General features: G+C 41.4%; 1 protein-coding gene across 1 annotated transcript in view; it reads left to right on the plus strand.

Annotated features, from left to right (window-relative positions):
• Positions 1-805: 805 nt before the first annotated feature.
• The window catches only part of ca16b (carbonic anhydrase XVI b), a 114,578-nt gene continuing 100,696 nt past the window's right edge, over positions 806-14,687 (plus strand). Inside the window, exon 1 of the mRNA XM_006783103.3 lies at positions 806-1,552. Coding sequence (XP_006783166.1) covers positions 1,468-1,552 — 85 coding nt within the window. The 5' untranslated portion in view covers positions 806-1,467. The remainder of the gene's footprint in view (positions 1,553-14,687) is intronic.

The raw sequence follows: 14,687 nt of genomic DNA on the forward strand, positions 1-14,687 counted from the left end.
TGTTCACGTGGAGGTAGTGCAGCCTGGAGGATCATGCGAGGATGCCCAGGAGGCTGTGGGGGCTTTGAAAAGGTAGGCATTTTGGAGAGGAAGCAGATGGCCCACATTAAAAGCAAAGGGCCCTTGTGACTGTCCTCAATGGCCCTGCAGAGAACTGGGTAATTAAATGAGAAATTTAATCAGATTCCTCAAATTAAATGTCCAGCTGGATAGTTCTGCAAGAACACCACTGACTACACATTTACCTAAGGGAGTATCACCAGTGGATGCATAATTCTCCAATCAGTACACACTTGCACAAGAGGATATTCCAGGTGATGATTGCTGCTAAAGTATTCCATTCACAGTTCTGCCAGCAGGAGGCAAGGGGGCCCTCACTGCGCGGCCACAGAGGGGTCATTTTAATAATAGGACCTGAGAGGAAGCAACAAAACTGCGAGAGGACAGCATTGGTGGGGTGCAATCAGTGGAATTAGCCGGTTGGCTATTATGTTTTCCGCCTCCGCGCTTCAGATAGGTATCTAACAACATTTCTGTTTGATGCAACATGTTTTGATGAAACACGTTTGTTTTTTTTTATAAGAGGCAGTGGAGTGTCGCGTGGATGGTGGACATAAGCTCTCGATTTCTGGAGTCTTTCTTATCACAGCCACCCTAGACAGAAACCAGCTTCTGGGTCCGTTAGAAGTCATTTTGCATTCAGCAAATCCAAGAACCGCCTCCCCCCCTCGTCTTCTCCTCTCCCTTCGCTGCTCCCGCCCCGTGCAGACTCCCTCTCCCTCTCTCGCTCTCTTTTGCACACACGCAGCCTGTCCGGTAGGATGGGACCAGACCAGTAGCCACATATCCGTGCACGCCTGACCGCTAGTCTACTTCCTGGATGGAAGAATGGGACATTTCCAGCACCACTTTTCTGCTTTGGGCTTCGTCTCGCTGACGCCGCGGATAATCACTTAATAATGACCGCATGTAGTCAATATTATTCGATCACTTTTTTTCTCTCCCCCTTGCTTCTTCCTCCTGTAGTTAAATACCGCGATTGATCGCCGATTGACCTCGCTACACTTCGGGAATGTCGCTATCTGGAAGCCCGCAGCTGCACACACGGAGGAGTCCAACAACAGATTTTGAACTGTTTTTGCACAGCCATAGCGTGCGTAACGTTTTATTCCTCGAAGCTAAGAGCAGCCTGTGCTCAGACCGGAGGCGAAAATTTTTGTCTTTTTAAAAAAGGAAAAAAGGGGGGAGGAAGAAAAAGCAGTGACTGTGTCCTGACCGCCAACCATTACTTTGATGCTCTGCCTTCGTGGCCACTGTGCCAACTTCGTTTTAGCTTAGGTGGTGTGCGTGTGAGTGATTTCTCCCTCTCTCTCGCTTTCTCTGGTTGTTCTCTTTTTTTTAAAGAAGAAGAAAAAGACAAACTTTGTCACCCGTTGCCTTCTTGCTGCTCTCGATGAGTAGACTAACATGCGGAGAATACGGGAACCGAGTTACTGGTGGATTTTATCCTTAATGTTTTTAACCTTGCCCAAACACAAAGACTGTCAGCCTGGTAAGTACTCGCAAACACACGCGTTAGCTATCATTTTTATTCAGCCCAACTCCTCCGGTGCCTCGCGCTACAGTGTTAGTTTAGCTCCCCCCTTTTCTTTTTTACCCCCTCCCCTTATATTTTCAAGGGTAAACGGATAAAGGTTTTGCTTGTGGAGATGAAGGGTAACGTTTAGCTTAACGGTTTCAGGGCCGAGCCGAGTTCAACGTCCAGCCGCCGAGACGTTTAGCCTGCGTGATTTGTGTGCATGTTATTGATTAAGCAGCGAGACTATGGCGCAAAGTATCCCTGCGTTAACGCCACACTGAACACTCAAGCAGAGCCGGTTCTAGTCTCCGAGCTGCCGTTGACCCTTTTCCCTCGTTAGCTGGCTAGTCGCACAGAGCAATTCGGGGTATATGAATGTATGGAAATGCACAATAACATTCCTGGAGGCACTCTTGTGGCTATACTTTATGCCCGGTGTTTCCACGTTGGTGGTTTTTTTCCTTCTTCCGTTGGGTTACGAAGATGGATTTATCCGGGTGCCCTGCAGTTTTATCGCGGGGTTAATAAGTTATTTTACAGACGCACATTAGTTGTGCTTTTAGTTTATGTGGCGGTATATTATGTGCTTTTCCTCGCTGTCATGTGCGTAGGTAGAGGCGAGGATGAGGACGATAGTTAGCGCTGTTGGCTCGTGGATGGATGTGCATGTATGAGAGGCGATTAATGCCACTGGAGTACGAATGCAGGTCTGGACTGTAGGCTGCTTGTCCTGTGCAAAAGATAAAAGGAAAAGAGACAGGGATGACTAAATATTGACGTTTTTAAGCGTTTAAGGAGTTGTATCCGTTGCCACAGCTGTTTCAACCACCCGTTCAGTATGTTTTATTAAATGTGGGAAAAATGACAAAATGTCATGGGTTGCTGAGTGTGGTGCAACACTGGGTCTCGAGAAAGCCTGTGTCCCTTTTTTTAAATGTTGTTTTCCCACTCGAAGTGCTCTTTGTGGTTGGGGGGGAGGTTGGACTTCATTTAGATTCAGGAATCACAGAGGAGGCCGGAGTGAAGGCTAATGCTGGGTTTGAGGTCAAATGTCAAAGGGATTGTGATTAGGTTTTGATTTATATCCCCTTTAAGATGGATCAAAACAATCAGTGGAATGACACACTTTAAGATATTGAAGGTTTTTTTTCCTTTTCGCTTCATGACCCCCTCAGATTTATTGATAGGGTAAGGATGATATCTGTATTGTATACCAGGCCAAGAGTGACGTCGATTTTACAGTTAAAACAGCTGATGTAAGTTTTAAACATATGTCTTATGTTTTAATTTTTTATTATGCTCCATTAAATTGTGATGGGTAAGGGGTTAACTAAAATCTGATTTTTCAGTGGTCAAACTGCAACATGAAAATATGTTTCTTAACAACAGCTGTATCTCTGGGAGTGGTGCATTGCAATTGTTTGGCACCTGTAAGCCAACATATGCCAAGACAGCTGCTCATAAATGAACTGATTGGAGTAGAAGTAGGTATTGGACAAAGAATGCATCTGTAAGCTGACACCAACATTTCAGGTTCCTGGCAATTTGATTTATGAATGTCACTTCTTCATCACTTCTGTTGTTAGTGCATTAACAAGTGGATAAATGTAAAGTGAACGAAAATCACCAGATAGTGGCAGCTAGCGGGGCAAACGAATCGGCTAATTGGCATGTTAATAAGGTTAACACAATAGTATTGAATGACTAACCACATAAATGAACACCACTCCCCTTTTTTCCCTTTCAAATGTTTTTTCTTCTTCAGTTACTCAGCTTTCATCATGAGGATAATTGGATAATTTTTCTACTGTATGATATTGTGAGCATTGTTACCCTTTTATTCCCATACTTAAAGGTATTTAAAGACACAGTACTAGGTGTCATATATCTGAAAGGTAGTTTTTAGTGCTAGTGGAGTTATATGATTCTCATTGCCCAATTTGATACCATGGACAAAAAAACCCCCAAAAGAGACAAACAAAATGAATATCCCTTGTCATTAAACATTAACTCCTTTATTTTAAAATAATTTCAAATCAATAAGATGGTGGTCGAAGACTGTTTATTTTAAAAATATTAACATTATATTTTATTTGATGGGATACAGACTGAAATTTTAGGATCGTTGCTGGGTAGCCTAGTAGCATCACGATGAGTTACAACAATAGTTACATTAGCTTAAGCATTTCCTTAATGTTAGCCATTGCAAACAGTTCAGTCTTATGAAATGTGGCAGATTTCACAACGGCAATGCCATCAGCCTCAAACATTTCAGGATTGCTACACAAACACGGATACTGCCTTTCTTATCAGCAAACTAGCTAGAGGTAGAGCACACTAGTTGCCATCTTTCACAGGTGGTTTTTGGTGTGCTTGTTGGGCTCAGGGTGTCTCCTTCTTCTTCTTCAATATGAAACAATGGGTTAGAACAGTTGTAGGTGTATTCTGCCCCCATCAGTTGCAGAAGAATTGCAGCCTTGGTACCTATGTTACTTAAAAACAACAACCCCAAAACAAAACCAATGAGTAGCGTTGCCTTTTCAGAATTATTGAAAGATGTTGTAAGTATCGGTTCTGGTGACATCCCTGTTCTGTCTTTACAGTTATGGTTCGTAAACAGCTATTCAGAGATTTAAAAACCCATAAACAGACACATTTTTATAGATTCCACCATCATACTTAAGCTATTTACACATATGTCCTCCAGAAAATGTGGAAAAATCAGGGACAGGTGTGAACTTTTAAATATATGTAACACTCAAAGGGACGTTCTCTACATCAGATTTATTCCCAGTAGTGGAAAATGCACAGTTTGATTTTTGTCAAGGATAGAGCATACTTGAGGCAGGACACATGACAACCAACGATTTATGGAAATTCTTTAAACTGGCAGGGTAAAAACCGTTTAATGATTTGGACATTTGCATTCGGCTCCCTTGGTGATGTCAAAGGTCAAAGCTGCTGTGCATGCATGAAAATGGCTTCGCTGTACAAGCATATTAGTGTCTGATACTGTTTAATGGATCTGCTCCTGTGGCACCAATCACCCTCTATAGAAAAGTAGCAGTGATGTAACACTTGAGAATGGTTTCTCTCTGCCCCCCCCCACCTCTCTTGCCCCAAGATCCTTCAGTTCCACACTTCCATATCCTCATGTGCTCAGTTAGCTGTTTTATTAAGTAGTAGCCTGAAAAGGCCCCAAAAAAGAATATGGAATATGTGTTGAATATGGAATGCCATCAGGATACATCGTTTCTAAATAATTAAAACGGTTTCTTGTGTTTTGGCAATAGCCATACACCGGTACCAGCTGCACTTTCTTCCTCTCTTCTCCCTCCAACAGGGAGTTGACACATACACCATAGTGTCCACACGGTCCCACCTCCTCTCCCTTACTCACCGGCCTCTACATCTTTATGTATATATCATTCATTGAAATTCAAAAGTCCTTTGCCATCGTCAGCCCCGTGGTTTTACAAATGGCTTTGAATATCAGTTCCTGTGTCGTGACAACACTGTTGTTTCAAAAGACGGCATTAAGACCGCACCGGCTTACTGAGAAACCACCTGAAGTTGGGGGAGGATAAGTCCTCCAGTTTCTCTCATCTGTGTTCTTCTGCTATTCTTAGGCTGGTTTACAAAGACGTTACTGCCGAAGTTAACGTGAATGTATGAATTTTAAAAGGTTAAGAGAAACTATTTGCTTAAAAAAAAAAAAAAGGATACAAGATTTAAACAAATGGCTGTCAGGGCCGATTTATTTTCATGATAACCTATGCGGGTTTTTTTTCCTTTGGATACAAAGGCAGTTATGCATGTCTTTTCTCACTAATGCAAGCACCATGAATCCACCTCCACCCAAAATGTAATTCTCTTCAGTAAAACGGTGTATATAAAGACTTATAAGAAGATTATTTACTATTGTGTTTTTAAAAAAGAAACTGTATGGTGTGTGGTTGGACTTGCCCTCTGCATCCATCATAGGAATTGCTCACTGGTAATTATAGAAATTCACTTAAATATGTGTGTAATACAGCCTTGCGATGCAGCTGTGGAATAATTGGTTACACAGGGGGGGAGAGGAGAAAGGACCTTTTAAAAGATTTAAAAAAATAACCACGTGCGGCTTAATGGATGTTTTCAAAGGTATTGAATTGTAAAAATGACCCATTTCAAATAACATCATTGTTGCCTGCTGCAAATAGAATAGTACCGAGCAAACAAATTATTAATCTAATTAATGAGGTCCTGATATACCGCTGGGCCAGCAGGATGCCAGCTGTCTGGACATCACTGAAGCTGGCAACAGCATCATTATCATCAAGGTCCTCGGTATTTTACTTTTTTTTTTCCTGGCTAGCTGGTTCAATATGTACAGTACTGACACCGCGTCTCAAAACGGACTCTCGTGGTTTTTAAATAGCATCAGTAACATATGCTCATTCTCAATCTTTGATGGGCTCAGCGCAGTGTTATCTGTTGTCTCTCCACCAGCTGCCTGTGCCACCCACTAAATGCTCCGATGGGGAAACATTGCAACTGTAATCACTTTTCACTTGTGTGCAGCGTGCAGATAACTCGCTGTTTACCCCTTTGCTAGTGATGCTCATCCTTTGCTTATTGCTTTTAAATTTAATGACTAGCTTATCTGTCATTCTAATTAGATTTGGGGGGGGGGACCTTAAAACAAGAACGCAGTATTGTTGGTAAAAGTATTTGAACCGCGATTGTTTGAACTACGAGGGAGCCAACTTAGCAACCGGCAACCATTGTGGTGTGCAGAAAGCACCCCAGCGTGTAACCTCTAACTGATCATCTGTGAAAAATGTGCCTCATTTACCTGTGAAATGAGCTACCTTTTTATTATTCCACAGTTTCATGTAGAATTTGTACTTGCTATTAAGAGAGTCAGTTTTGTTTATGCGGCAGCACAGTTGGAATAATAGGACAATTATCTTAAATGCAGGACATTTAAAGGACATTTACATTTTTTTTAAAAGAAGCTGTTACTTTAAAGGGATGTGAGGACAAATGAGATTGACTTTCACAAACATTTGAGGAATCGTGTCGGTTTTAAGATGAATTTTTCTTATGCATGAATATATTATATATACTTTTCAGTTTTAGTGCTAATGTTGCACACACACACATTTTGTGCCTGTTCTCTGTTCTATCTCGATTCTGTTCTGTTTTCTATTTTAGAAGCGTTTGGTCATGTACTGAAAATACCAGACATAAGTTTTCTGTGCGCCTGGAATAGTCATTGTGACATGAAATTGAAAGGCACTCCATCATATTCTCATATGTGAAAATAATTCCAAGAAATGCTGAAAATCCAATCAGGGCGCAAGATGAACTTTCCCCGTCCTAGCACTGGTGCTGCCAACTTTCAGTGAGTCGCCCCTGCGCGTGATTTCATTTGGTGCAGTGTGGTTAGTCAGCCTTATGTGCTGTCCTAATTGGTCTAATTTTTCACTGATGTAAAGACTGACAGTGACTCAGGACTTGATATTTGCGAAGCACTTTAATCTCTGGGCTAGGTTTCAGTGCCACGAGCACTGGCGGGCAAAATTGGTCATTTTCTATTATATAAATTGTTCCATTTAGATGCACATAAAACGAAGCGTGTACTTTAGTAACCATTGAGAGGGATTGGGTGGAGCTCGGTGTTTTGAGCCATTTAAAAGTGAGCTTTTATGTAAAGGTGCAGTTGTAGCCTTAGGTTTTTGGTTCCATGTTTTGGCAGCTGGTCCTGTGAGCCTGCATAGTAGTGCATTTGAATCCCTCCCTTTGAAACTGAAACTCCTCAGATTTATAAGAGAAGAAAGTGAAGACAAGAGCAAAATGGCAGTGTGGAGTCCATGGTGTGTTTCAGCTCAGTGTGAGAGGATGTACTTTTTGCTCCCCGTTTCACCTCACGAGAATGTGTCAGCTCATGGTTAAAAATTTAGAGTTGCCTGCAATGGACAGGCAGTATGTATAGACACAACGTGGCATTCCCCTTACACACTGCTTCGCAACTACTTTGCTACCACTTGTGATTATTTTCTTCTTCAGTGGCTCAGGGGTGTCTTGCTGCCAGCCCCTGCACCCGGTCAGTTTTATAAACCCCCACATTTTATAAGTCAGGCCTCCCTTTCGATTTCTACATTCTTCTCTCTCTCGTTCTACTTCTTATTGTACACCTTTTTTTTCCTTTTAAACTTAAATGGTTATTGACCGCTTCATCTTTTGAACACAGTAACGGCTAAATGCACTGTTTCGTGTGTCATTGTGTCAGTGTGCTCACACTGGTTATGAAAGTGTAGGCAGGGAGAGGGCCGGTAGGGAGAGGCCAGCTGAGCTAGTGAAGAACAACCACAGTGACAAGCGCTGTAGCTGTCAGTGCCAGAGAAGCACCAAACAGGCCTAAGATTATCCAGGGTTTTTCCTGCATAGGAAAACAACAACAACAAAAACATACCAGCACCCACCAAAGAGGTTTTGTCCTTGTACCAAAAAAAACAAACAAACAAAAAAAAAAAGCCCACACCAAGGACTGGAATGAAAACTATTTCAACCATGTTTTTTTTGTAAGGTACTCCAGGCTCATTACCATAACTATATGCTGAGCAGTCATGCTGAAGTGTTTAATCACCACCTGGTGCTTGTGCATTTTAAGCTAGGGTGACCCTGTCCTGATGCACACATGTAACTAGGTTTATGTTAAATTGGCTCAATCCAAAAAACCCTGGACACGCTAATCTTGACAAAGCTATTCAGAGGAAGCTAACTCAGTCCTATGAGTAAAACTGGGAGGACAGCATCCTTGTTCCATCTACAAAAAGTAAAAGTAAAAATAAAAATAATAAATGGTTGGATGGTGATTGTATTATGTTAAAAATGTTTCCCGTTCTCTGACCACTTGAAAATTGTGAGGACTATAATGGTTGTCCAGAGTTTGATGGTGTTGCACACTCACAACCACTTCTGATTGCAAGCTGGTCGACCAGGTCGCCTGAAAGGAGACGATATTTCTACAAACAGTTGCCATCTCACTTGGACTGACTGCAATCACTCTGAGATTGTAGAAGGTTTGCAAATACTGGCCGTCTAAACTATCAGTGCTGACAGATTACCAACATTTTTATGTTAAAGTGTGCTTTCTCCTGTGGAAAAGTACCAGCACTAACACACTGTGTGCATTCTGAAGCAGAAAAGCTTTGCTTCTTCTCAAAGAACGAGCAAGCAAAATACATGTTTACATTTAGAGCTCCCCCCCCCCCCCCCCCCTATACATTGTTTAATCAAACATATTAAATGTGTTTCCTTACTTGTGGTTTATTAAATAAACTGGTTTGTTTAATAAAAAGATAATGTGGGTTTCAAAGCCCGCATTATCTGCATTCCTGGTAGCTGGGGTGTTTCTCTTCCCTGCCTTTTTTAGGGACGTTATTGTTGATTAACTACCAGCTGTCAATCTGTGGAATCTGCTCATTAAGTGATGACTTATTGACCTCGTTTCTGGGTCCAAGCTGCTTCTGAGTTGGAGGAGGCTTTTTAATGTTGGATTTTTTTTTTAAGTGTGCTGCAGTGCTTTGTCTCTTGTGTTTTGAGTAGACACGAGCCCTCTAAAACTACTCAGTTGTCATTCTCAGCCTCTACAGCTTTTTATTAGCACTCTTCATGCGCAGCGTGTCTTTAAGCTAAATTTTTTAAAAACACAGGGTGTACACCACAGCCTGTGTTCTCTCAGTGTCCCATGCGCACACGTTTTGCTTTTAATCTTTAGGAAAGAATCACTCTCGCCAAACTAAGATGACATTAAGCTTAGGATCAGAACTTTTATATAGCAAGTAATCCAAACCATGCAGCATTGTATTAATGACTAACCTTGTGTTGTGAATGGGGTCGTCTCAGTTTTCTTGTCTGAATTTTTCATTTTATTCTTCTTGCCATATGATGTTAATTGTCTCTGTCAATCAGGAATCAACGTGTACTTTCGTTGAGACTGTATTAATCCTCATCCTGTGTTTTTCTCAGGCTAATATAAATATGATAGCCACCAGGTAGCAGATCATTATATCAACTAAACCAAATTCGCTAACCCTTTAAATAACACTGTTTTTAGTTCACCGTCTTCATTGCTCTGTTTAACAAGTGCCATATACATTTGCTGTTTTTTGAAAAAGAAATCCTTTAGTCACGACTTTGTATACCATTGTTTGATGTTAGTTAGCTAAAACTTAGAGGAGAATTGCCACACTGCAGAGCATCTCTGAATGCACAACACATCGAATCTTGACGTAGTTGGGCTACACCAGCAGAAGACCACACTGGGTGCTGTCCCGGTCAGCTAAGGGCAGGAAGCATGTGTTACAACAGCGAAGAATAGAGGAATGGGTCTGACAGGTCTCAGTTAGTGCTGCAACATTTAAATGTGTAGAGTCAGAAACAGCACAAAAGCCTGAACCGTTATGAATTTGTATCAACGGTTCAAGCTTCTGGTGCTGTGAGGGATATTTTTCTGGCACACTTTGGCCACTTTAGTACCAGCTGAGCATCATTTAAATAGCACAGCCCTACCTAAGTTGTATTGGTGACAATGTCCATCCTTTTATGCCCAACTTGTGATGGCTGCTTCTAGCACGCCATGTAACAAAGCTGGTATTGTCTCAGACTAGTTTCTTGAGCATGACAATGAGTTCACTGTATTCTAATGGCCTCCATAGTCACCAGATCCGAATCCAATAGAGCACCTTTGGGATGCGGTGAAGCAGGAGATTTGCATCGTGAATGTGCAGCCGACAAATGTGCAGCAACTCTGTGATGCTATCACATGAATGTGGGCCAAAATCTCCGAGGAATGTTTCCAAGCACATCGTTGAATCTGTGCCATGAAGAATGGAGGCAGTTCTGAAGGCAAAAGGGCGTGCAACCCGTTTCTAGAAAGGTGTACCTAATAAAGTGTCCGACTGTAGATCTGAGTGCCAAGGCCAACTCTTGTTCACTCGATACAGCTTCATCGATTTGCAGTTGTGCCACAGCTCTTTTATGTCTCTGTAGTGCTTAATGTAAGTTTCAGAAATGGAGCATCATCGAGCACTCTGTTCTTAGCAACTGCATTTCCAATATTGTTGTCAGTTGCTTTGGGATTTCCTTTTGTTTTACTGGCGTATTGAAGACACATTTGCAGCTCATTTAAAATTGATGTGGCTGGAGACAATTTGTGACTGTTTTACTTCTATTTATTACTTCCACTCCTTTAATTGGAAGTGTGACTGCAGCGTTCCTTCTCCTCCCACAAAAACCGGAGGAAAATTAATAAGAAAAGAGAAGCATCATTAAGTATGAATTTAATTGTTTCTTATAAATATAGGCATCTCCCCCCCCCCCCCCCCCCCCCCCCCCCCCCCCCCCACACAACATTTTCTGTCTGGCAAAGACTGATCTGGTGTAAAAACACAGCGAAAAGGCCTTGTGTATTTGGGCTCACTGGCTTCCATTGACATTGAGGGTGGGATTGCCCTGCCTGAAATTGCAGGAATTAATATTGAAGTGGAGAATTTCAATATGAGCTCAACGTTCTGGGAAGAGTGTTTATTTTATAAGATAATTACTGTAATTTGATATTAATGGTGATTAAACTGTTTATTTGTGTAACTTATGTTAATCAAGGCAATCAGTCATCACTTCATTACTTGGGTGCGCGTATGGTTGACTTCCCTCACTCTTTCAGCCAAGATACTCGGAGCTGGTCACAGTAGCATTTTAATCATTTAGAATGACTCACGGCCACTTCACTCCAAATCATTTCATTTGTCCTAGCAACACCCGACGATGCACGCGCATACACATATGCACGCATACACACGCGCGCACTGGAACGGACCAGGCGGGTTTAAAAGAAAGGGGGGAAAATGCTGCCGGGGAAACTCGTGTACTTATTTCCTGTGCTTCATGACAATAGTGATTAATGTCCAGGCAATAACGCACTCTCACCGAAGGACATCTACTGCTGCACTGGAGGACTTGGCTATATCAATAAATGTCCTGTGTCCTTCCGTCGCCGTGTCCTCTTTCCCCTTAAAAAAAAAAAAAATCTTGCCTCGACGTGATACCGTGTCGGCTTTACTTACAGCTGAACTGTCTGTCAGTGTTGCCCTGTGGAGAATGGAAACAATGGGGCTTTTTTTTTGTGCTGCTTAGTGTTGTGTGTCAACAGACCATACGTATTTCCTTTGTGCACACTCAGTGTGTTTCTCTGCTCTTTTTTTTTTATTATTTTTTTTAAATGTGGGTTACATTCAAGATTGTCTTTTTCCGAGGCGAGGAAAAAACAAATTCAAAAGTAGGCTATCTCCTCCACGAGGCTCATTTTCCCTGTCATGAATTATGGCGACAATCACTGAAGATATAGGATTAGGCGGTGCATGTTTTATCAAGCTCAGAGTGCTTGGCAGAATGCAAAATAAGCTTGTTGAATGAGAGTCAAGGTGTGTGTGTGATGAATTACATTTTAACCTTTACATAAATTATATTCTTGTTATCTTGAGCAACTATAGAAAGCCAGCGCGACATTTTTCTTTTCTTTTTTTGCTAGTTCAAATTTAGGTCACGGCACGACTTGTGTATGAAATTGTACGCATCATTCAGCCTTTGACCTTCAACGAGACGGGAAAGTGTTTTATTTGAATGGAAGAGCAAATGAACATTAACATAAGCTTGACATGGTGCCATGTTAGTCTGATTGTATTTATGCCTTCATTTTCATGATTGCTTTTATGGAGGACCACGACTACAAAAATCAAAGCCATAAGTAAATGACTTAATGAAAACGATGCCATTAGAGGCAACACAAACTGTTACACGTAATTGTGGGCATTCTTGATTTATGGCGTAAAATTTTGGTATTGTTTATTTTTCCCCGTTTTTACAATGTTGACTCCTGGAAGCCTATTTGTTTAAGGAGTTTGAGCTGGCTCGGTGCCCCTTGTGCTTTCATCTGACCCAAATCTTTTTGGGCAGACGGTCGCCATTGTTGTAATGATGATTAAAGTCCTTAAGTTAACACCTTAACAGATGAGTCCCAAGGCTCTTTCCTTTGGGTTGAAAATGAGATCGATGTTCTTTTCAGCCAGAAACCAACAGGTAAAAGGTTCAGGGTAATTGGGTTTTTAACCATCTTCTACTGTGGTGGTCCTAAGCCACTTTTAGGTACATAATATATCATTATTCATAGCCTCCTTTTGGATGTTTCACTCATTCACAAAATGGATATTGTAAATAAATACCTTAGGCTGCTAGTGGGGAAAATTTGGTGTTGGTTAATTTCAGGGGATTCCTGGGGAGAAGATCTGCTGAGCTGGAGGCTTTTTAAGTCAGACCAGGAGTTTAGAGTCTACGCTATCGATCCTGTTGACACGCTTCCCTTTGGGGAATGCAAATGTTTCTGTACTTCAACACAAACACTCCTGGTAGTAGGACCCTAATTAACTAGGGATTTGAATACCGTGGCCTTTACGTTTGACATTTCCATATTTCAGAAAGATATTGTTTTATGCTTCCTCAACAAAGACAACTCTCACATTCACCAGAGAGTGAAATTTTATGACAACACAGTAAACAGCTGAATTTATCGAACATTTATCAAAACCAAAAAAGGAGGAGAAAAAAAAAAGTCCTTCTGTTTGATCCCTGGATAGTTTGAGCTGCGCTGTCGCACAAATTCTCGTGTGTCCGCTTATCTGTCAAACACCGGCATAAACTGAAAGTGTGATAGCTGCTCCGTGTTATTGTCACAGCTAATCTAAACCTAACAACACACGTGTTTACTGAAGCAGAGCAGATCCATCCCAAGGTAACCACTAATCACTCAGGGATTGCAGAGATCATCTGTCCCCACGCTTAACAGCCAGCGTCAAGCAGGTGGGAGCTAGCAACCACTCTGCTGCTTCAGCCTCTCAGATCTCAAGACAATCATCTGTGTTGCTGTAATGTTTAGAATTAAATGCTTTGAATAGGCCTTATGGTACCAGTAACATTACTGAGTGTCTTCTTGTTAAAGTGGAAGTTGCCGCTTTGAGATAAAAGGTTAATCATGTATTTAAGCATGTGAATATTCTCTGAATAGACTGACTAAAGTACTTTTTCCAATAAAGATGATGGCACTTAGGGGGTATTCAGCTTACTACTTGCAAGGCTCACCATTTTGCTGAACTCCACCACCATATTTGAAGGGTAGCAGTGTAGTGGTGGTGGAGCAGCAATTAGTTGCTTCATAAATTTGTCAATAGATGGAAATTATTATGACAATATTTAGAGAGATGATGGAAAACACTGCCCAGTTTCCAGCTTTATAAATCTACTGGGATGGTTGTCGTTCGTGCTTAAGGGATGCTGATGGTTGAAATATATCTTGACATCTTTAGATTATGTTTACTTGGAATTTGGCACATGCAGCCACTTTCTGGACCATATCATTCGGTCATAAGAACTGCAACTAAATGCCTGTGCAAGCTGGCTCTAATGCTGTTTGATTAGAATCATTACCTTGAGTCACAGCCAAGTACCTCTCAATTGAATGCTGTTTGTTTTTGCCTGCTCTTTTGTGCTCTGAATCTCTTGTTTATCAGCCTTAAATAGCTTTTTCTACATGTAGATTACACCCGTGCCATGTTGGTTTTAGTGAGTCTGTTGTAAAAAGTCTATGGCGGTCTTTTGATAGACTAACATTGAATGAACAGAAAAGTGCCAATGATTAGGCACCAAAATCACCAAGCTGGTGTATATGAAAACAAGGCCAAAAAAAAAGAGAGTGAATGTCGAGGAGCTGTTATGAGCAGATGTCCTCATTTGTCATGATTGATATGTTGGCATAGATGACTGGTGCTTTAACAGTCTTGTAATCCCTTTTGGCTAATTAGCGGCCACCCTATTGCAGCATGCCACTCGGATTCCTGTGTAATACCTCCCAAGTTAATCAGCATTTATATATTGTTTGGACCCGTTATGCTTTATTTTTCTCCGTGATCTTAAATCTTAAATTTAAACTGCTTTGGATGCTGAGCCAGCAAGGGGCCACTTTAGAATTCATTAGCTTTATTGCCATTCCCAATAAAACTACAGG

Source organism: Neolamprologus brichardi, chromosome 5 (genome assembly GCF_056152115.1).
Source record: "Neolamprologus brichardi isolate AB-2024 chromosome 5, ASM5615211v1, whole genome shotgun sequence".
Lineage (NCBI taxonomy): Eukaryota > Metazoa > Chordata > Actinopteri > Cichliformes > Cichlidae > Neolamprologus > Neolamprologus brichardi.